The sequence below is a fragment of the Pimephales promelas genome, chromosome 19 (assembly GCF_988280905.1).
Source record: "Pimephales promelas chromosome 19, fPimPro1.hap1.1, whole genome shotgun sequence".
NCBI lineage: Eukaryota > Metazoa > Chordata > Actinopteri > Cypriniformes > Leuciscidae > Pimephales > Pimephales promelas.
In genome coordinates this window covers 31,197,738-31,222,630 of record NC_142787.1, presented here as the reverse complement: position 1 = coordinate 31,222,630, position 24,893 = coordinate 31,197,738, and the positions used below count along the sequence as shown (strand labels likewise).

The 24,893-nt window shown below is 35.8% G+C and overlaps 1 protein-coding gene across 3 annotated transcripts in view; it reads left to right on the top strand.

Moving 5' to 3' along the window:
* sgcd (sarcoglycan, delta (dystrophin-associated glycoprotein)) overlaps nucleotides 1-23,301 on the top strand; it is a 225,730-nt gene extending 202,429 nt beyond the window's left edge. For all 3 annotated transcript variants that reach the window (XM_039676954.2, XM_039676953.2, XM_039676952.2), the window contains exons 6-8: nucleotides 4,602-4,674; nucleotides 13,737-13,860; nucleotides 18,372-23,301. In XM_039676954.2, coding sequence (XP_039532888.1) covers nucleotides 4,602-4,674; nucleotides 13,737-13,860; nucleotides 18,372-18,548 — 374 coding nt within the window. In that variant the 3' untranslated portion in view covers nucleotides 18,549-23,301. The remainder of the gene's footprint in view (nucleotides 1-4,601; nucleotides 4,675-13,736; nucleotides 13,861-18,371) is intronic.
* The last annotated feature ends 1,592 nt before the right edge of the window (nucleotides 23,302-24,893 follow it).

The window sequence follows — 24,893 nt, the reverse complement described above, 5'->3', positions numbered from 1 at the left end:
AGATGTAGATCATCCGGCTTCCTCTATTACTCCAAAGGCGAGGTTCAAAAGTGTGTTCAGCAAGAACAAAAGCTTAGTAAAGACATTTATATTGCAAAATATTTATATTTCAAATAGCTAAACATATTAATATTCAATCATAAATTGTAATAATTAATTATGAATATTTGGATCAGTTAATTTAATGTAATAAAATTGAAGAGAGATGGAAGGCAGAGTTCAGGTAGAGAGTAAAGCCAAAGCCCTCAAGAAGGAAAGAGTGCCCAATAAAAGGACCCAACAGTTTCAATATTTTGACCATGTTTATGACCATGTGACCCAAATATGAGACATTCGAACTGACCAATCAGATTATAGCTCAGCCACCATACTAAATGATTATAGAGAGGTTTGGAACAAGAGACCAAAAGTCTTTGTTGATTTTCATCCTTACAAATGTTTTTTGCATTGACGAAACGCTATATGACAAAACGGCGCTATACTACACACATGGCACCCGTTATCGTTAATATAACACGTGCTGTGATGGTTAGGTTTAGGTGTGGGGTAGGGTAGGGTAGTCTCATATTACGCTAAAGGATTTATGACGCTTTGGGTTCGCGTGAATATTAACGATAAAGGGTGCCATGTGCGTAGTATAGCGCCGTTTTGTCATATGTGACGCTAAAGGATGAGAACGGGCTGGTTTGAACAGATGCTCTGATGTTTGAATTTGTTCTATTAGCCAAATCATATTTGTGACTCGGGTAATAAATATCGATTTCTCGATATTAATCGATTCTCATTTTTACGAACCGATATCGATTCTTAAATCTCAAGAATCGATTAGTCATCCTGTTCCATTTGAATGAATGGGACGTTGTATCGCGGCTGCGCGCATCCAAAAAAATCGCAATAATCTTTGTCCTTTGTTACTATTGATATGAAACAAAGTCTCAATTTTCAAATTACGTCCACTTTCTTTAGAAATTCAAAAACATAAATAGCGTTTTGTCGCTGTGGCGTGAGATCGCTCTGGAGAAGCAGCAGCGCTGATCTCTCTTCCGGCTTAATAATACCAGTCACAGCGCCAAATAAACATGAATGAGCATCTGAAAGTGTGTTAAAGATACAGTACAACTTATCTAAATCCGGATCATGTCACATTGATTCGCTCAATCAGCGTTTCAACCGTGGAAAGACGTCAGTTAAACAGCTTGTAATCAATGTATCGTCATATTTACCTCAGAAAACCCACATAAACTCGTTTGTCCACACTCGTTAATATTTAATGCATGTTTGAATAAATCTGGCAAGTTTTTATGACAGCCACCATTTAAATGTTTATATTTCATATAATCTTCTTATTATAAAAATAAATAAAAGTGTAATTTAAGTGTTTGTATAGCTACAAAACAGTTCATTATTACCTTCATATTAGGCTAATGAAGCCTATTGGCTACAACTAGACTATATATAGACCATAGTTTACAGCATTTAAGAGATTTGATTCCCTTGAGAAAAATTGCCATTTATTGTAACTGATATCCAAAATAATCGACATTAAATCGAATCGAATCATAATCGAAATCGAATTGTGAAATTTGTCTCAATACCCAGCCCTACTAAATATGCCCCCCGTGGTGAGCTGTACTAAGATAAAACCGTCTCCTAATTGGAATAAAACAGCCTCTTTTGTCCCCTCCTGATATTTTGGGACAAATCCATCCGCAGTTGCTCTCACAACCTACATGTGGGCAACAGATCTTACACGTCCCAGAGCAGCCATTACGCCAAATGGCAGCACTCCCCCCTGAGATAGGCCTTGTAGCAACCTTTTAAGGAACACTTCAGCCTCCTGGGAAGCACTGTAATGTGAGAGCATCTCCACGGGAAACATCGGCTCAAGCCGTGCTATTCTGTTAGTCATGGTCCTCATGGTGTCAAAAAGCTTTTGAGGTTTGGGTCAGAACGTCCTTTAGTCTACGAGAGGAAAATCACACTTAAAGGGATAGTTCACTTTGAAATTAATTTTTGCTATGTTTTATCTTCCCTCAAGGGCATCCAAGATGTAGGTGTCTTTGTTTCCACAGTATTTTCAATTTTGACATTTTTCAGTCAAACCGTTGTTGTCTATCAGTCATACACTGGAGGCTAAGGGAGAGCATGCACAGAGAAGTCCAAATTAAACATGATTTAATGACTCGTAAATGTAAGTACACATTGATGGCCTAAGACACGAAACGAGCGGTTTGTGTGAGAAAACAAACAGTATTTATATCGTGTAATCACAGTGATCTGAATCAGTTGTTCAATGTCCAACTGAACCGAACTGAATCAGTTCAATGTTACGCCGGAAGTGATCGCTTGCGTGTGACATCACTCAATGTTTACACAGAGATTTCGGAAGTTTTACCTTTTACTAAACATATTTAGATATCCCGAAATCGTCTTCCATTGCGGTTTCCCGTATATCTAAATATGTTTAGTGAAAGATAAAACTTCCGAAATCTCTGTATAAACAAAGAGTGACGTCGGCGCGCAAGCGATCACTTCCAGACCGAAGCGCCCGTGCCGTCAGATCATTTTGTCATGGCTATGATCACAAGAGGTAAAACGATATAAATACTGTTGGTTTTCTCACACAAACCGCTCGTTTCGTGTCTTAGGCCATCAGTGTGTACTTACATTTACGAGTCATTAAATCATGTTTAATTTGGACTTCTTTGTGCATGCTCTCCCTTAGCCTCCAGTGTATGACTGATAGACAACAACGGTTTGACTGAAAAATGTCAAAATTGAAACTACTGCGGAAACAAAGACACCTACATCTTGGATGCACTTGAAGTAAGATAAAACATATCAAATAATTAATTTCAAAGTGAACTATCCCTTTAAGGTCCTTTCACACTGGACACGATTTTGACGCGCGATGTTTTTATTTTCTGATCAGCTGTTTGTGTAATGAGAGCTTCCACACCGAACGCGAATCTGCTGTGGCGAAAAAACGGCGGGTATTTTTTCCGCTTCAATGTCGATTTTTTTTTTTTACTTTTGCGGCGACAGAAAAGGCTTCAGCCAATCACATACAGGGAAACAAAAGTGACGTTCAATCTGATCAAGTGTTTACATGTTCTCCCGATCGGGGAATAAACAACCCTTTTTCAATCCGATCGAAATTTCGTTCAGATCGAGCCCAACCAGATCGATGTGTTTACATGAAGGCCTTTCGGTCCAATTGAGATTTCAATCTGATTACTAATGGATTGTTAAACATTATTTGATTACACATGTAAACGTAGCCCCTGATGATTTTAAGAGGACAACTCACCTTAAGCAGACTGCCAGACGCTCCTGCGGGTCGATTGGTTCCCTGAAGTTTGTGGTTTGTCTACTGTCTGAAAAAGATCCCACCTATTTGACCAGGATTTATTTCCAGGTACGACTAAAAATGGGTTTTTTGACTTTCATTATATATATATATATAGACCATTTTGCAAGATGTAAACAGCACTGGTCCAGAAACACTTCCTGTTTCAGTTTGTAACTGTTTTCTTTATTTCACATGTAAAGAAAACATCTTAAAGGTGTTGTTTAACTTTTTGATTCAGTTTTAAATGTTCTGTTGGTTGTATTTTATCCCAGCTTTTATGTAGTTTTAAAAAACTGAAACAGGAAGTGCTTCTGGACCAGTGTTGTTTACATCTTATATATATATATATATGTTGTCCTTTCAATTTTTTCTTGTCCTTATCTGACTCACCTGAATGAAAGGCTCATTATTATGCGTGTCTTTGTCTCTCTCAGGTGAGAATCATCTAATTATACATGATGAGGGCTGGCCTATTCACCCTCATTTGCATATTGCCTTGGCAAACAAAAAATGTTTTTCACAATATAACCCAATTCACAGTTTTAAGTGAACGATTAGGCAGGATGATTTTCAGATCATTGTGAAGAAAAAACTCAATTCAACAACATCCATTAGTCAAAAGTCTTGTGGACGCATATTTCGTATGTGTTTTGTGGCCTTATTTAAGAAACTTTCATTTTTAGTTTTTTCAATAACCACGCATAAACAATATTCTCTCAAAAAACAAACACGTACATACATGTTGCTCACATATTATGGTAGCCCTGTTTCTGTTTGTGCTAAATATAGTGTAATTTCACCTGTGCCATTAATATTTTTATAAGCAACTGATGTCAGAACATCTCAAGTGCCTCAAATACACCTTGATCCCCAGGGGGTTAAACATTCTTCAACTCTCGGTGACCAGTAAAATACACAAAGTGCTCAGCAAAAAAATTGCACTTGTATTGAGCTGTTGTAGTTTACAAAAGGACTCCAAATGAGCATTAGTATTCCAAGGAGCACCTCCACAGTCTTTACCGAAGCGTATTGATCGAATCCGAGGCTGTAACCCGTGACGTAACTGCTTCAGCAAAGCCTTGTGAAAAGGTTTTCGGTGGCTCGACTTTAGGTCACGTCCGCAGGGACACAGCCAGACTGTATGGATCAATACAGGAGCTTCACAGATTATGTCCATTGATTTTAGCATGTGGACCGTTGCCTCGTTCAGAGCATGACTGGGATTGTACATGTCGGATTGTGTTTGCAGGAGCGGAGGGCGCAGTGTTCAGTAACTCGGTGGAGACCCCGCACGTGAGGGCCGAGCCCTTCAAAGAGTTACGGTAAGACTATTGATTTCTGGATTCTGATTAGGTGCTCCATCCAAGGTGTTTTCATTCTCTCTAACTACACTGTAATTACATGTCCAAATATTTCAGTTATATAGGATTGTCATAGTTATTCCTATTATTTTTTAAATACTACAAGTAGTTTGCTTTAAAAAAAAAAAAACTTCTGCTGATAATTTACTCACCCCCATGTCATCCAAGATGTCCATGTCTTTCTTTCTTCAGTTGAAAAGAAATTAAGGTTTTTGATGAAAACATTCCAGCATTTTCTCCATATAATGGACTTCATTGGGAACCAAACGGTTCAAGGTCCAAAAGACAGTTTCAGTGCAAACTGTTCAACGGGCTTTAAACGATTCCAGATGATGAATAAGGGTCTTATGAAGCGAAACGATTATTCATTACAAAAATAAATAAAAAAGTTTAAGCACAAATGCTCGGCTTGCTCTGTTCTGTGATGCTCGTTCGTGACTCTCCTGTTCGAACTTCGAGTCTTTTTTTTTGAGTCAATTCGTTCATTTTGTTCATTTAATCAACCAAATGACTCGAAAAAAAGATTTGTTCATTTTGATGAGTTTGAACAGGAGAGTCACGAACGGTCGTCACAGAACAGAGCAAGGGCGACCATTTGAGCTTATAAAACGTAAATTTTTTTATTTAATTTTGAAATGAGCGATCGTTTCGCTTGATAAGACCCTTATTCATCGTCTGGAATCGTTTAAAGCCCTTTGAAGCTGCATTGAAACTCTCATTTGGACCTTGAACCGTTTGGTTCCCATTGAAGTCCATTATATGGAAAAAATCCTGGAATGTTTTCATCAAAAACCTTAATTTCTTTTCGACTGAAGAAAGAAAGACATGGACATCTTGGACGACATGGGGGCGAGTAAATTATCAGCAAAAGTTTTTTTTTTTTTTAAGTGAACTACTCCTTTAAGTATCTTTTAACAATTTATTTTAACCAAGCAATACATAACAGCAAATGTATTCTAAATAATGACATTTTTTTGAATAAATAAAAAAACAGGGGAAATTATTAAATATCCAATCCGAACAATATTGGTTGATAGTGTTAAATAAAAATTCTAATATGAGTATATAACCAACATGGTACTGATAGCACATTGTTATCCCATTGTGTTGCACATCCATACACAATGGTAATTCAAAGTGATTAAAATAATCAAAATAAAATAAAGTAACACCCCTATCTGAGTTGGAAGAGATTGAGCTGGTTTCCAGGCTTAAGTATTTGTTTTATTTTTTACTGCAGAAGAAAATCTACTGATTACTAAAATCAAAATGCTACTTTGCTGTGTTTGTGTGTGTTTGTGCTTGAATCTGAAGCCATGACACTGATGAAAATTGCGAACCGTTTAAGAACACTTTAGGTATTTGTTTCTTCTTTGAAATATGCTGTTTATAGATCTGCATCTGCTAGCATTATCAAAACCATTAACAGCAAGCCCTTCACTAAAGTACAGCTGCAGAAGACGCCGTGCCGCCGAGCTGCATAGGGAGATGATTGCACGTCGATTGCAATTTCCCACACAGAGCGTAATGATCAAAGATTGCGGGGGAAAATGATTCTTTTCCAGCAAGCACTACACATGTCTCTGTTGAAAGCTACAAAGGAAGGAAAGAAAGCATGACATTTGTGCAAATTCCACTTACCCCTAAATTTAGGTTTTTAGCGTGTGACAGCAGATTATAGAGCACCTCTGTAAGCCGTTCCCGACAGCAGAGAGGAACGGCCGCACCGTTTGGATTACCGTCTTTTAAATGCATCGGTTGTAAAGACACTCGTACGGAAATTCGGAAACCTATCCCACACTGCTTATTTTAGAAACACCCAAATGGATGTTTTGGTACAGACAGTTGTCATGATATTTCAATACTATCTTGTCTAAGGCGATGTCAGTGCGCTGTGATTTTAATGGTTCGCAATTGAGTTAAGCTATATCGAAGGCGGTCTAAATCCAGACAAATGTTCCCGGTTATTGCAGGCTTTTTCAATTCAATCAGATGCATTGTTCCACAGTTATTATTGGTCAGCGTTATGGTGGGAGAAGATAAGAGTTATACATTAGACTGATGTCATTGTGGTGTAATAATGGATCAGGCCGCGCATTACGAGAGTTCTTGAGGCGATAATCGCTCTTGCTTTGAGCAATTACAGCCATTTTAAGTGTTATTTTCTGCCAAATGTCACAACAAAATACATCCCTGGTGTATGCGTCGTATCTGCGGCCCCTTTGGAGAAAGTACCCGCGGTGAAAAGACCAGCTCGATCCAAGCGATGTTGTATACATGCAGACAAAGGAAGATCAATGTGTTTGTCGCTGGCACCTCCTCTCGTGAACGGACGTGCTTTTCTGTCCTGATCGATGCCTGGATGCTCATCAAAATCTAATTAAAGTAGATTCTCATTAACTAAAACAAACACGTGAAGTGCAATGCCGATACCCCAAGCAGAAGGCGAACGTGAGCATTGGCAACTGGGTCAGATATGGCAGGGAATGCACATTTAGCAGGAAATAATGAGCAATAAATGGCACACACAAACACATTACTGGCCCATTCATGTCTGTTTTGCTGATGGAAGTAAAGCCACAAGCACAGGACAGGCTTATCAAGCTTTCTGTGATGAACAAGGACAACACACTGACAGCCGTCAATCAAAATGAGGGGTGAAATCTCCCTGAATACTGTGTTTAAAGGGATAGTTCATCCCTAAACGTTTATCTTGTCGTCACTTACTCACCCTCGAGTTGATCTAACCCTGTCTGAGGACATAAAAGAAGATATTTTGAAGAACGTTCATTGCCATAGACATTGACTTTCATGTGAAGGCCTTCTGTAAAAGCCTAACGGTCAAAATAATTAATTGGTTTGACTTAAATTCAATGAATTAGTTCAGTCAAATTAATTTTTATGAGTATTTAGCACTTTCTTTTTCTTTCAAGTTCACAGAACTGATATATTTTAAGTTAACTGAACTGTTTCATTGTTTTGAGTTTTATGAAATTGTTTATTTTAATTTAGACGAACTTAAGTTTAACTGAAACGGCTGGGATATCTATTTCCCAGCATGCTTTGCCGATGGCACTCGAAAGAGAGTGTAAATGCTCAAATTAAGTGCAATATAATGTTTTTTTTTTTTGTGTGTAAAATTAATGTTAAGTGTAGTGATTAATGTTTTGTTATGCTAATTTAGAAGAATTTCTGTTAAAGTTGGCTTTCGGATAGTTACCATCATGGTGACAAGTGGTGCATTCAGATTGATTTGAGTGCAAATTATTCTTATATATTATTACGCACATGCGCTTCTGTGCTTGTAAGTGCTTATAACATACTGTTCCTAATATATTAGCATTTACTACGTCAGCAGATTAGCTTATAAAGCTAAATACGTTTATACTATAAAAAGTGATTTAAGTTCGGCCAACTTATTTGGGTTTACAGTGTACTTCATAAATTTAAGCTATAGTAACTAATTAGTACTATCAACTTTATTTACCCAAGTTATCTTAACAATAAGTTATTGAGTTACTTGGAAACAGATCAAATATTTTTTATGCTTAAATTGTTTGAGTTAATAAACTTAATTGATTTAAGGCAATCGGTTTCCTCCAACGGTTTGAGTTGAAATAACTCGCAACATTTTTCAAGAAAATTCTTCTTTTGTGTTCAACAGTTGAAACAAGTGAAGATATTTTTGATATCATCTCATTATTCTTGTCCATCCATGTAAACAAATTTTAAAGTAGTAAACGTAATAAAGACTGAACTACTGTATATGAATCCATTGATTTAAAGGAGCAGTTCACTTTTAAAAAAAATTGCTAATAATTTACTCACCCCCATATCATCCAAGATGTCCATGTCTTTCTTTCTTCAGTCGAAAAGAAATTAAGGTTTTTATGAAAACATTACAGAATTGTCTCCATATAATGGACTTCAATGGGGTCCAAAAGACAGTTTCAGTGCAAACTGTTCAAAGGGCTTTAAACGATTCCAGACGATGAATAAGGGTCTTATCAAGCGAAACGAGCGCTCGTTTAAAAAATAAATAACAAAGTTTAAGTTTTATAAGCTCAAATGCTCGCCTTGCTCTGTTCTGTGATGAGCGTTCGTGACTCTTCTGAATCGTGAATCGTTTTCCGAGTCAATTCGTTCGTTTCGTTCATTGAATGAGCCATCAGTTCATCATCACCAAATGATCCTTCAGTTTACCGACGTGCGTCTGTGGAGGGAAAAGCCCGCTTTGTGCGGGTGCAAAATACGAATGAGTCATTTGCGCCAGATAGAGCCCATGATGTTTTTCATATCCTTGACTGAACATGAAATGACATTTTGACCCTTTGTTTCATTGTTTTGCATGACATGCTCTCCATCCGGGCTGAAGTAAAATTCACTCCCTTTTTCATTAGACTGAAAGGCTTGGCAGGTTGCAATTTGGACTCGTTTTGTCTTTCAGCACAAGACGTTTTTGTCTTTGTAATTCTACGCTGTCAATACGGATTTAACATTTTATCATCCGATTCCTTTCCCATAATGCAAGAGTGAGAAATAATCACTTTTAAGACACTGGACTGTAGCAGGTACAGGCTGACTGTGGAAAATTTGCAGTCCATAAAAGTTGGGAAGGCAGTGAGTATAAATGGAGAAAGAGGCATACAGTGAAACAATAGGCCATAAAACACGTTTTATAGTGCGCATGTAATATAACAAGAGCGCCTCTGTGCTGGTATCTCTTATCTTTTCTGTTCAACAGCCATGTCCGTTCTACTTTCGCAGCTTAAGGAGGCGGTAATTATTTTGGTCATGGAATGGAGCTCGCTGCTCGTGACCCGTTGGTCATCGCTCCAATCCCAGTTGAAAAGAGCCCAGAACGGCCTTGCTGAGCCCCATTGAGGCCTGTATTTCCCGGGGGTAATTGGGTGGATGCTGTGCACCGTGCGCAGGGTCACAGCACCCTTGGGTCCTTTCATTATCATTGAATAAATGAACTGGGAATAATCAGCTTAGCCGATGGCGGGATGGAAAATTGTAACAGCAAGTTTGAAATAGTCCTCAGTGAAAGTGTAAGGCTGTAAATGTATGGAAATTAGTGGCACTGCTGAAAACTGATGGAGGCACCCGTTTAACCTGTCTGCATTGTTGTTTTGCATGAGGTTTGCTGGTTCGTACAGGACTGAGAGAAACACATTATGACTAAAATGCATAAAACTTGTAACATGTAAAAAAAATGTCATGGCTATTGGCTAGAAGCAATCTTGTCATTAGCTGTGAGCAAGCTAAATGTAAAAAAAATACAACTAACTATTTAATTCTGCATTATTAGGAAAGTAAATATAGGCTTAATATGATTTTAAAGGGAGAGGAAAACACGTTTCATATATTTTGTTGTTTACGTGTGCATCCGGTCAAAAACGGTAGTATTTTGCCGTTATGAAACTTATGCACCAGCCAAGCAAATGCCTTTTAGTGCTAATTGTTAATGCTTCTATGAAAATAAAGTTGAATGCATACACTGTAAAAAAAAAAAAAAAAAAAATCTGTTAAATTTACGAGAAAAAAACTGAGTTACGAGTTTTCCTCTTAAAAATATGGTAGCAGCATTCAATTTTACAGCAATAAACCGTATTACATAAACTGATATAATGTCAATTTACTGACCTTTTGAAGTATTAAAAACTGTTTTGTATCATTGTAATACACTGTCAGCCAACGATCACAGCAGTAATGAGAGTCAAATGATCAATTAAAACTTATCATGATCAGCTCTTCTATAAGAAAGTTCATGATATATAGATCGGCACAGTGTCATTCACACAAACATTAAACACCATCATGGTAACAAGTTTGAGATTTAAAAAATGCAATAAGCATTCATTTAACAACATTAAATGTAACATAAAACCCTGATTAGAAAAATTATGAAGAAAAATACATTAAATATGAAGTGTCACACAGGGGATTGTGGAAATGTCAATTTACATTTTTTTCACTGTAAATTATACAATGAGTTCTTTTTCACTTCCAAAAACTGTAAATTGAACAGTATTTTACAGTAAAATTACATTAAATGTACCATTATATATATATTATTTACCGTATATAGTAAGGAAAGGTTCTTTTAACCAATTAACAGTTTTTCACTGTAGCATTTTTACAGTATTTTACTGTTAAAATCACGATCATTTTTTACAAAGATGGCACCAAACAAATTTAAGGTTGCTCCTTAAAGGGATACTCCACTTTTATTGGATATAGGCTCATTTTACTCTAACTCCCCCAGAGTTAAACTGTTGAGTTTGACCGTTTTTGAATCCATTCGGCCGATCTCCGGTTCTGGCGGTACCACTTTTAGCATAGCTTAGCATACATCATTGAAGTGGACAAGACCATTAGCATTTCTCAAAAAAAAAAAAAAATGACCAAAGAGTTTCGATATTTTTCCTATTTAAAACGTGACTCTTCTGTAGTTACATCGTGCACTAAGACCGACGGATAATGTAAATTTCAATTTCTTAGGCTGATATGGCTAGGAACTATACTCTCATTCCTGCGTAATAATCATGACACTTTACTGTCGTACCACGGCGTATGACTACACAAACTTAGTCCCGGTCACGTTGGAAGCTGGGCACTATATTTTCAGGCGCTGTGTCATATCATTACGCCTGCTTCACTCATGGTACGGTAGTAAAGTTTCACAATTATTACGCTATGCGCTATTAAGCTAGTTACCGCCAGAACTGGAGATCAGCTGAATGGATTCATAAACAGTAAAACTCAACAGTTTAACTCTGGGGGAGTTGTAAAATGAGCCTATTTCCCAAAAAAAAAGTGGAGTATCCCTTTAAGATAGCTCCCAGGTTTACCGAGTCACAGTTAGCGCCATGCTAATGTTCAAGCGTACCAGTTTATTTGAACTCCTCTTCTGTTTCTCTTTCTGTGCGGTTGCATTTGTTGGCTGTATTCCCTTGGCTGAGTAGAACACATGCAGGTTGTGTTTTATGTATTTGTCCTAATATATCTCTCAAACCCAGAGGGGGTAAATTAGATTTTACCTTTGTTTTTCTTCCAGCGACAAATTAGTCAACTCCCTTTTAATCCCTGTAGGGGCGACTGCCGTGCACCAACCCAATGTCACCGAATCTGCTTAAATTTCCTATGTGACAGCTCCTGTGTGTCTGCTCCACCGATATCACGCAGACCGACTGTTTGAAACTCAAAAGGTTGAATGCCGGGTTCAGGATAATGAAGGATGCTTTCATGTTTCATCAAGCTAATGATCCTAATTTTACTTTGATTTGTAACGTTTAAACTCCTAAATAGCTTTCATATGAGGCGTAAACTTTTAATGCATCCATCTAGGCTATTTTTTGTTTTTTAAAGTGATTTTTCAATTAAATCTCTACTGAGCTAGGTCTCCTCATCTTCCCTTTTGTTATCAGTAATTTGCATTAGATTGGCCCCTCACATCTTTTCACTTCTTACTTTCGCTTCGCCTACTAACATGCTAATCAGATCTCTTATGCGGCTCATTAACTAGCAGGTCATTGTGTTGTATCTCATAAAAAAGCATATCTTTTACAATTCAAATATAATATACAGAATACTATTATTTTATTATTATAAAAAATATGTTTTATTACATATTTTATTGCAAAACAATAATTGTTCTATTAAAAAATAATTATAAATATATTTACAACATTTCATTTTAAAAAAAATCATCTTGCATTATTTAATGAATGTACCATCTAAATGTCCTTTTTTATATCAAAAATACAACTTTTTCGACCCATAGAGAAGTTGGGAATTTTATTCATTAATTGGCAAAAACAATTGTTTACTCATAATTGTGTGTGTGCTCAACAAAAAAGGCCCTGTTTACTGTACTCTACAAAATGCTGGGTTGTTTCAACCCAAATTTGGGTCAAAAATGGACAAACCCAAATGTTGGGTTAAAAATGAATGTGCAGTTGAAAGTTGGGTTGAAAATTTAAATTACATTTTAAACCCAACATTTGGGTTTGTCCATATTTGACCCAAATTTGGGTTAAAACAACCCAGCATTGTTTAGAGTGTGGAACTAAGTTTTGGTGGATCGGATTCGGATCACAAGTGGACGTCACTGAATGCTTGGTCTAAAAAGTTTTGAGCTTGTCCACTTTCTGCCACTTCTAGAGGTAGTTGAAAATTGAAAACACATTCGACCGGATTGCTTTCGTAGTGTAAACGCTCATGTGGTCAAATGCATTTCAACAGCCAAAAGACGGCCTACTGTCCGCTATTGACCTAATGGTAAAAAATAGCTATTTCTTTTTACTTATTATATGCCCCCATACACTCTTAGAAGAAAAGGTTCTATATAGAACCTTAAAAGGTTCTATCAGCGCTACGTATTTGGAACCCCTAAAAGGTTCTATACACTCTTAAAAAAAGGGTTCCTCTGGGTTCTATATAGAACCCTGGCGTTCCATACTTGGCCAATAGAACTTTTTACCCAAAAAAAATGGTTCTATATAGGAGTTCCATATATGAAGCAGGGGATGGAACCATTTCTGGTTCTAAACGGAACCATTTCTTCTAAGAGTGTATACTAGTGTTTTTAGAGATAAAACTCTTTACATTCGATTATCAAGAAAAACAAATCTCAGAGAACAGTCGACTAGGCACCAATGTGTAATTAGACCAAAGGTTCATTTTGCGCCAGAGTTCTCCTTTAAATGATTGTATCTTTTAGAAATTGTGGTGGAAATGTTATCTTTTTAGTTTTGTAGTAAATGTCTATTCAGAAATTGACTCTATATATAACTGCCAAAGTGTCTTGATTAACATCTGGATGTTGAACTGAATGTTCCATAATTCTCATATATTGAACACAATGCATTTGGTGACAAAATGAGATGGCAGAAATTGCATTGCCTCTAGGGAATCACGAAGCTCTCAAGTCGCATCAGCTTCATTTCTAGAACATTTTGATCTTATTTGAGGGTTATCTTATTAAGACATTGTATTTTGTGATGTCTTCTGCTCAGGCTGGAGTCTCCCACACGTTCGCTTTACATGGAGGCGCCTAAAGGAGTGAAGATAGAAGCCGACGCAGGGGATTTCCAGGCGACCTGTAGGAGCGATTTACGCCTGGAGTCGAAAGATGGAGAGGTAACTGTCCTTCATTCTGTTCTGGGAGTCCTGATGCTGTAGTTAATGTATGTTAATGTTGTGATGTCCCCTTCCCATCTTCAGACGTTCATTCTGTAACACAATATGTATGTCAGTCATCTCATCTGACTCAAATATCTGTGGTTTTTACCAGCACAGACTGGTAATGTGTTGATTAATGAGCTGTTATGGTCTTTTAAGAGATCCAGTTGGAATCTGTGTACGAGAATTGTAGCGAATTTTAAATTATCAGCATGTTTTTAAATTAATATGCATACCTACACACACAGCAAGAATGGTTTTCCCCAATTAGGGAATGATTTCAAAAGTAGAGAGAGTCATTAAGGCATGGAAAAATCATAATTTGGGGAGGTTCATTTTCAGCTTCAGACTAAATTAATAAAGTGGTTATGACTTTATTTGTCATAATTGCTACTTAATATCTCACAGCTGCAAAATTATATCACATAATTGAGACAGTTTGACATTATTTTACATTTTATTTCATAATTACCTGTTTTATTGTTGCACTCCAGAGCTGCCTGATACGTATGGAAGTACATTTTGTTATTTTTTTGTTTCATTTTCCTCATAATTCCGTAACAGTGAACATGTCTGCATGTGCCATCATAATTCATAATATTTAGTTGCATAAAAATTAGGGCTGTCAAATGATTAATCGCATCCAAAATAAAAGTTTGTGTTTACATAATATATGTGTGTGCACTGTCTATACTTATTTTGTATATATATATATATATATATATATATATAGAAATACACACATATGCATGTATATTTAAGAAAAAATATTATTTATATATAAAATATTTATATTTATATTATAAATTTTATATAAATCTATATACAGTATATGAAAATATTTCTTAAATATATACATGCATGTGTGTGTATTTATATATATAAATATATATATATATATATAAAATAATTATACACAGTGCACACACATATATTATGTAAACACAAACTTTTATTTTGGATGCGATTAATTGCGATTAATCGTTTGACAGCCCTTGATTGCTCTCTGATATCACTATACAGCCCATCTTTCATTGTTTTAAAATATGTGTAGTGTTAGAGGAGGTTGTGCCTTGACTAAAATAACAATGCACAGATAAAATATATTTATATTCACAATACATAACTTTTTTCATCATTTTATTTACATTTATCATTCGATTTCTATTTTATACATTAAATTGGCCCAGCTAATATCTGCTAACATGCCAAAGCCGTGGAGGAAAATTTTCAGAGCTTTACCAGAATTTTTTATTTTTATTTTTATTTTTTTTGAATAAATGAGCAAAGTGTCACAATTATCCATGCTCTCGTAGAAAAAAAAAAAGATTAGGAAGTAATGCAGAAATGTCTAAAAGAGTGATGGGGGACATATCCCCCATTTCTAATAATTGCTAACATGTCTGCGTGCGCCACCATAATATTTAGTTGCATAAAAATATTTTTTTTTAATTGATTGCTCCCTGATATCACTATACAGCCCATCTTTCATTGTTTTAAAATACATTGTTTTATTATACATGTTTAGTGTTTGAGGAGGTTGTGCCTTGACTAAAATAACAATGCACAGATAAAATATATTTTTATTCACAATACATAACTTTTTTCGACATTTTATTTACATTTATCATTCGATTTTAATTTTTATACTTCTATTTCAATTGTTTCAGGCTAAAATGTAAAATTTCAGAGCTTTACCAGAAAATGTTTTTTGGAATAAATGAGCAAAGTGTCGCAATTATCCATGCTCTCGCAGAAAAAAAAAAAAGATTTGGAAGTAATGCAGAAATGTCTAAAAGAGTGATGGGGGACATGTCCCCCATTTCTAATAATTGCTATGCCCCTGGGTTTTGCCATTTGACTTGCAGATTGATAAATAAACGAGTCCCAGGGAGGTCAAGGGACCGAGCTTGAATCAGCTCTCTTAGTTTCAGGTTATGCTTTCTTGACTTTCTCCCGTCTGTCGCATATTCCACTCCAGTACCCCTCAGCACTTCCATTTGTGGCTCTTTTTGTACCAGACACCTCCGCCGGCCCGACTGCCCCCTTGACAGTTCCACCACAATTAGGCTGGAGGTTTGCACATTAGAGCCCTCCCTCACTCGAGTGTGCTCGGTAGCAGATGTCTGGGGAAGTCAGCCGAGACCCCTGCTTAAAAACTGTTTCAGGTCATTTGACGGGAATGCTTCCTTGAGGCTGTCAGTAATGACTCCTCTTACCTTTTTATACCTTGACTAGCTCCTCTCCCAGCCTTGGTAATACATGCTTTCTCAAGGGTCCCATGAAAAATAGAAAGTGAGAAATGAGAACGGAAAAGGGCTAAAAGTGTGTCTAAGCGAGACTTACTGGAGTGCTTATGTCACTGAAACTGCTACGATTGGTTGGATGGACCTGACTTGGATGAACAGGCTGCGAGATGGGATATTTTGTTCAATGAAATGACAGCGCTGGTCTTTTTGGGCCAACAGTTTGAGAGTTCGAAAGAGAAAAAGAAACTGATGGAACTAATCTTTACCCTTATAGAAGGCACTTTCTATTAACATTAAATGAAATGTTTGGAGGTGTATTGCAGTCACTTGAAGAAAAACAATCTACTCCGTTTTTTCTGAATTAACGAGTTAATTATCTCAGAATTACGAGATAATTTTTCATGGAATAAAGTTTTTGCTCCGTTTTTCGGAATTAACAAGTCAATTATCTCAGAATTACGAGATCATTTTTCTTGGAAAAAAACTTTTTGTTCTGTTTTTCTGAATTAACGAGTTAATTATCTCAGAATTACAAGATAATTTTTTCTTGGAAATATTTTTTGCTCCGTTTTTCTGAATTAACGAGTTAATTATCTCAGAATTACAAGATAATTTTTTCTTGGAAATATTTTTTGCTCCGTTTTTCTGAATTAACGAGTTAATTATCTCAGAATTACAAGATCATTTTTCATGGAATAAAGTTTTTGCTCCGTTTTTCTGAATTAACAAGTTAATTATCTCAGAATTACGAGATCATTTTTCTTGAAAAAAAACTTTTTTATGTTTTTCTGATTTAACAAGTTAATTATCTCAGAATTACGAGATCATTTTTCTTGAAAAAAAACTTTTTCTGTTTTTCTGATTTAACGAGTTAATTATCTCAGAATTACGAGATCATTTTTCATGGAATAAAGTTTTTGTTCCGTTTTTCGGAATTAACAAGTCAATTATCTCAGAATTACGAGATCATTTTTCTTGGAAAAAAACTTTTTGTTCTGTTTTTCTGATTTAACGAGTTAATTATCTCAGAATTACAAGATAATTTTTTCTTGGAAATATTTTTTGCTCCGTTTTTCTGAATTAACGAGTTAATTATCTCAGAATTACAAGATCATTTTTCATGGAATAAAGTTTTTGCTCCGTTTTTCTGAATTAACAAGTTAATTATCTCAGAATTACGAGATCATTTTTCTTGAAAAAAACCGTTTTGCTCTGTTTTTCTGAATTAACGAGTTAATTATCTCAGAATTACAAGATCATTTTTCATGGAATAAAGTTTTTGCTCCGTTTTTCTAAATTAACAAGTTAATTATCTCAAGATCATTTTTCTTGAAAAAAAACTTTTTTCTGTTTTTCTGATTTAACGAGTTAATTATCTCAGAATTACGAGATCATTTTTCTTGGAAAAAAAACTTTTTCTGTTTTTCTGATTTAACGAGTTAATTATCTCAGAATTATGAGATCATTTTTCTAGGTAAAAATGCTAATTGGTTAACAGAACCTTTCCTTACTATATACGGTAAATAACTGTGATAGATCTAATGGTAAACTTCATGTAATTTTACTGTAAAATACCGTTAAATTTACTGTTTTTAAAAGTGAAAATCAACAACTCGTATAATTTAATGTGAAAAAAAAACTTTTTTTAAAGTTGGAATTCCCACAATTCCCTGCATGACACTTTGCATTTTATGTATGTTTGTTGAAATACCTTGTTAGTCTTTTTCTAATCAGTTATGTACATTAGGGTTTTATGTGACATTTAATGTTGTTTAATGTTTTTTAAAATTTCATTGTGTTACCATGATGTTGTTTAATGTTGCAGTGAGTATATATTAATATTTAATATATAAATTAATATTTAAGTTATATATTAATATTTAAGTAAAATTTAAGTGTAAGTTTCTTTCGGAAGAGCTGCACATATATCATGTGACTCTCATCGCTGCTGTGATTGGTGGTTGTCAGTGTATAACATTGCTACAAAACAGATATTAATACTTCAATAGGTCGGTAATTTAACATTATACCAGATAATGAAATGCAGTTTATTGCTGTAAATTTTAAGTTAAGTCTGTAAAACCTTGTTACCGTAAAGTCTTGCTACCGTATTTTTACGGTAAATTAGCTGCCGGTATTTTACCGTAAATTGAACACTTTTTTTTTTTTTACAGTGAACAATGAAATAAACTTCAGATCCTCTTCTTTCTCTCTCTTTAGATCACCTTGGATGCCAGGAAAATCAAGCTCTTACGTCTGCCGGAGGGAAAAGCCCCGTCCCCGTCTGGAACTAGACAGACTGTGTTTGAGGTGTGTGTCTGTCCCAACGGAAAACTCTTCTTATCACAAGCAGGAACTGGATCCACTTGCCAGATCAGCAGCAACTTATGCCTCTAGATACACACAAACTCACTTCCACACACACACTACATTACACTCACACATACAGAGGACCCGTTCCTCTTGAAGAATCCAACGCTGGACAAGAACCGAAAAGGATTTCCTCAAGATTCGTGTAAAACAATGTTTGAACCAGAAACTTTCAAGGTGATCACCAGAAAACCATTCGACACATCGTTAAAGTCGCGCATACCTCGCTTTTTCTCATTAGCGTCCTCGTTTTCAATCAGAATCAATATGTTTTTGCTAGGGAAAGTACAGTGGGTGCTTTATCTTGCATACGCCGCATTAAATACGAGAGGTCAAAGCTATTTGTAACATCTCATTTTGTATTATTACTCAAGTCCTACATTGATGGTGATCACCTGAACCAAAACTGTGCTTGCACCGGGATCGAACCCATGCACCCACTCTGTTCAAAAAGGAGAACAGCGCCTGTGCCTTAATACAATGCACTCGTGGCAAGAAGCACACCCCCACTGACTTTGATTTAGACAAGGAGACATGCATTTAACTTACTTGACTTTTACTCCCACAGATCAACTTTTTTAATTGCAAAAAGAAAATGTTGAGAACCCCAGTGACCCCAAACTCACCCGTTGTGCGCTGATTTCCACTTTAGTTTGGAAAGGTGGAGAGAACATTTCTGATTTTTGTTGAAAATTCGTTTGCTTTTGGCTTGGCACGGAATGAAGAAAAGTTGAGTTTGGGAGAAACACTTTCTTGATGTGTGGATGTTTTTACTGTTTTGTGTGTGACATTTGTTCTTTCTCTATAATTGAACACTAAAATGTGCTAAACAAACTAAGACACCCAGAACCAAAAAGCAAAGCTGTTGAAAATGTTCACACTTTCCAATTCCCAAGAAAGAAAGAGGAATTGGCTAATTTTGATTTTGTTTTTATACTGTACATACACTACCGTTCAGAAGTTTGGGTTTTTTTGGTCCCACTTTATATTAAGGGTCTTTATGTACTAATATTTAAATACAATGCACTTATTCTGTTCATACATTTTTTGACATTCTACTTATATATATATATATTTTTAAATAATGTAATTACATCCATAATCACACATTTGTCCTTTTTCTTTTCACCCTTAAACATCACCCATATCACTAAACTCATCCCTAACCTTACCTAACCCACCTCAATAGCAGCAAAAGTATTTTGCAATACAACAGCAACACAATAAGTACACTGTAAGCACTTTGAAAGTGCACATACTGTAAAATAAAGTGATAATTGTTAGGTAAAGTGTACTTCCCAATGAAAATACTGACAACATGGGTTAAGGTTGTGTTCAGGGGTAGGTTCAAGGTTAGTACCTAGTTGTTAGTGTCATTACCACAATAAGTGCATATGTATATGCGAAACAGGACAATAAAATATCACTGTTTTAAGGTGACGTAGTTACACATTATACTACAAACAGTCAATTATGCATAATTACAGGTAACTAACCCTAAACCAAACCCTAACCATTACTCAATAGTAAGTGCATGTAGTTTACTAATATTGCATATATTTGAGTAAGTACAATGTAACTACATCACCTTAAAATAAAGGCTTACACTTTATCTAAGGTGTACATTCAATTATACATTCAAGTTTTGATATTTAGATATTTAATTTATAGTTATTACTATAGTAAGTACATGTAATATACACAACAATGACACTGTAAAATAAAGTGTAAGCAAGTAAAGTGCTGCCATAATTCATTTTTGATGGAAGTAAATAGTTAAAGACAGACTAATATAAAGTGTGACCCAATGTAAAATAACTGTTTACAACTGTTCATAATATCCTACAATGCATTAGAAGATGCATCGCAAAGCAGAGCAGAGTCAATGCATTAAAAATACTTTTATAATGCATTATATATAAAAGGTTTCAAAGTGTTACCAAAAAAAATCTTACTGACCCTTACTGAAGTCTTGTATGGAAGCTTGTTTCCGCCACTTAATAAAAAAAGACTAAAAAAGGTAATTGCGACTTTTTATCTCACAATTGCGAGATATAAAGTCAGAATTGCGTGATATTAAGTCGCAATTTCATGTTATAAAGTCAGAATTGATTGATATAAAGTCGCAATTGCGAGATATAAAGTCAAAATTGCGTGTTGTAAAGTCAGAATTGTGAGAGTCAAACTATTCTGAGGGGAAAATTTGAAAAAAAAAATTTCTTTTTTCCCCTTACAATTGGCCTGATAACTTGCAATTGTGACTTTATATCTCACAATTCTGAGAAAAGATGTCAGAATTTTGGGATATAAACTCGCAACTATTTGTTATAAAGTCAGAATTGTGAGATAAAAATTCGTAATTCTGTCTTTTTTTCTCACAATTGCGACATTACTTCTCAGAATTGGGATTTTAAATCTCGCAATTGCGACTTTATTTCTCAGAATTGCGACTTTATATCTCGCAATTGCAAATTTATTTCTCAGAATTGCGACTTTAAATCTCGCAATTGCGATATTATTTCTCAGAAATTGCGACTTTATATCTCGCAATTGCGACTTTATATCTCACAATTCTGAGAAAAGATGTCAGAATTTTGGGATATAAACTCGCAACTATTTGTTATAAAGTCAGAATTGTGAGATAAAAATTCGTAATTCTGTCTTTTTCTCACAATTGCGACATTATTTCTCAGAATTGGGATTTTAAATCTCGCAATTGCAAATTTATTTCTCAGAATTGCGACTTTAAATCTCGCAATTGCGATATTATTTCTCAGAATTGCGACTTTAAATCTCGCAATTGCGATATTATTTCTCAGAAATTGTGACTTTATATCTTGAAATTGCGACTTTATTTCTCAGAATTGCGACTTTAAATCTTTATTTCTCAGAATTGCGACTTTAAATCTCGCAATTGTGATATTATTTCTCAGAAATTGCAACTTTATGTCTCGCAATTGCGACTTTATTTCTCAGAATTGCAACTTTAATTCTCACAATTGCGACTTTAAATCTCAGAATTGCGACATTATTTCACAGAACTGCGACTTTAAATCCTGCAATTGCAACTTTATTTCTCACAATTCTGACTTCATATCTCGAAATTATGAGATAAAATGTCGCAATTATTTTTTTATTTAATTTTTTATTCAGTAGCAGAAACAATCTTCCATAGTTTTGAACGGTAGCATGTATACAATGTAGCATACGCTATATGCCAGAATGCAAATGCAAAAGACACATTCGCTGCGTCCGAAATCGAATACTTCCCTATATAGTATGCGAAAAAAAAAAAAAACAGTGCGGCAACTAGTATGTATTTAGAATCGGAATACAAAAGCTCCCCAGAATACCTACTACTTCCGGAGTGATTCTGAAGTGTACATTCGCTGGACACTTTACTATCCCATGAGGCCACTGGACAGGATTTATGAATGGAAGTGACGTGACTGACGCTGGTAGTTCACATGCATTGCACACAGTATTACTGTATAATACGACTGCATAGTAAGTTCAAATTCAAGTGTAGTACCTACTCAGACAGTACATGATTTCGGACGCATTGATTGTTCTTAACGTAGATCTCAATTCTGTCTCTTGTATAATTACGTTTCACACTCCAACGGGTTATATTCCACTGGAAAATGGAGAAGACAAAAAATCCTGTGATATAATTTAAGTGGTTCTCACTGTAATTCATTGACACTTGCCCACTATATCTGAAGCAATGAGGAGTGACAGCTGTGATCATTGCGTTTAAATTAACATCCAATTAACGTATTAAATTCTATGTGTAGTGAAAGGAGACAGGAACACGGGGAACTCTGAAAGGTACAACACAGCATCACAGAAGGGCTTAATCATGTTCATTCTCTTTTGATTTTTCAGGAGAATTTGAAATTTGATAGTGTGTGTGTGTGTGTAATAAACTCTTGCTTGACACTAAAAGACGGACGCCAGTCACATAATTGGTTGGAGCAAAAACATGTACTACATGTTACGTATGTGTGATCTTTCCCCTGTATTGAGCGACTCAGCCGAAAGCAGGACTTTAGGACGGATACTTCTGTTGTTTGATGTGCTCATCATATAGTTTGATGCATTTTTGTGCCGAATAAAGGTTTTAATCTACAGCCATTTGAGTGTTCAGGAAAAGATAAAGCATTTAGTTTCCTCTCTTCTCCCAGACGCTACTTCAGAACAACGTGTATGTACGATTTTGTACGAGGAGCACAAAATGTTTCATATATTTTTTGATAATAAAACAACACATCAGCTCTGGCGTAACCTAGCTTTCTATGTGTGACAGCTATACGGGATGTCGAGTCTCCCACATGTATACATTTGTGTAAATAAAATTGAGAATTTGATTAAATAAATAGCTAATATTACAAGACTGAATGTTTTGAGTTGAAGCTGGGGCTCACTTATTTTGGTTTTCTTCAAAATGACGTGCAGAATTTTATCCTGTATTTGGTCTGTCAGACGTTTGTTGGCCACTTTGCAGAAATTCAGTGACATTAAAATTTTATTTGACTTTTTGTGATGACTGGAAACTCATTGAACTTGTCTGTATTTTTTTTTTTTTTTTTTTTTGAGGTAACAATGATGAAAATCCTCGCATATTCTATGCAAAGCATACATGGTTGTTGAGAGAAATTTATTGGTGCAAAGAAATGTCAGCTGTCTATATTAAATTTATTAAACTTAATGTATACGGTTTGTATTTATGAATTGATTTGCAACCTAAAGTGAACCAATAAACTTGAGAAAAGAAAAATGGATAAGGGCCATTTTCTCTTAGTTAAACTCTTGTTTTTAACACTATATATACACTCACCTAAAGGATTTAATCAACCAATTATTTAATCAACCAATCACATGGCAGTTGCTTCAATGCATTTAGGGGTGTGGTGGTCAAGACAATCTCCTGAACTCCAAACTGAATGTCAGAATGGGAAAGAAAGGGGATTTAAGCAATGGTTGTTGGTGTCTGAGTATTTCACAATCTGCTCAGTTACTGGGATTTTCACACACAACCATTTCTAGGGTTTACAAAGAATGATTTGAAAAGGGAAAAACATCCAGTATGAGGCAGTCCTGTGGGCCAAAGTGCCTTGTTGATGCGAGAGGTCAGAGGAGAATGGGCCGACTGATTCAAGCTGATAGAAGAGCAACTTTGACTGAAATAACCACTCGTTACAACCGAGGTATTCAGCGAAGCCACAACACACACAACCTTGAGGCGGATGGGCTACAACAGCAGAAGACCCCACCGGGTACCACTCATCTCCACTACAAATAGGACAAAGAGGCCACAATCTGCAAGAGCTCACCAAAACTGGACAGTTGAAGACTGGAAAAATGTTGCCTGGTCTGATGAGTCTCGATTTCTGTTGAGACATTCAGATGGTAGAGTCAGAATTTGGCGTAATCAGAATGAGAACATGGTGGTGGTGGTGTAATGGTGTGGTGTAATGGTTTTCTTGGCACACTTTAGGCCCCTTAGTGCCAATTGGGCATCGTTTAAACGCCACGGCCTACCTGAGCTTTGTTTCTGACCATGTCCATCCCTTTATGGCCACCATGTCCCCATCCTCTGATGGCTACTTCCAGCAGGATATCAAAGCTGGAATCATCTCAAATTGGTTTCTTGAACATGTCAATGAGTTGACTGTACTAAAATGGCCGCCACAGTCACCAGATCTCAACCCAATAGAGCATCTTTGGGATGTGGTGGACAAATCTCCATCAACTGCAAGATGCTATCCTATCAATATAGGCCAACATTTCTAAAGAAGGCTTTCAATCAATGCCACGTAGAATTAAGGCAGGGGGTCAAACACAGTATTAGTATGGTGTTCCTAATAATCCTTTAGGTGAGTGTATATAGGATATTTAAAGTTGAATAATTTTTGGGCCATTTTTTTAGCGATATAATATGTGAGATAACGTACAGTCATAATTGCAAAATTGAGTTTATTTTTTACACTGTTAAAGTTTGACCAGTTTGGGAAGCATTTTTCATGACTCCAAGGTAATATTGGAAAATTAGCTGTGTTAGGGTGACAACTGTTAACATATTCAATGGTGAAGGCCAGCCTCCATGGCAACCCAACAGAGGAAATGATTTGATGAGTGGCACTAATGGCTAGAATAGATTATGGAATAGATATACCTGCTCATTATACACCGCAGCATGTCAATGACGACTCAGAGACTATTCCTAGCTCACTGCGATCCGACTGAATTACACCCATGCAGATGAAGACCATGTTATACCTCAATGACTACAGGTGACACCCACTTTTACGAAAGTAATAATTAAGGGGACGTTTTTATCCAAAGCAAATTACAGTACATCTATTCCAG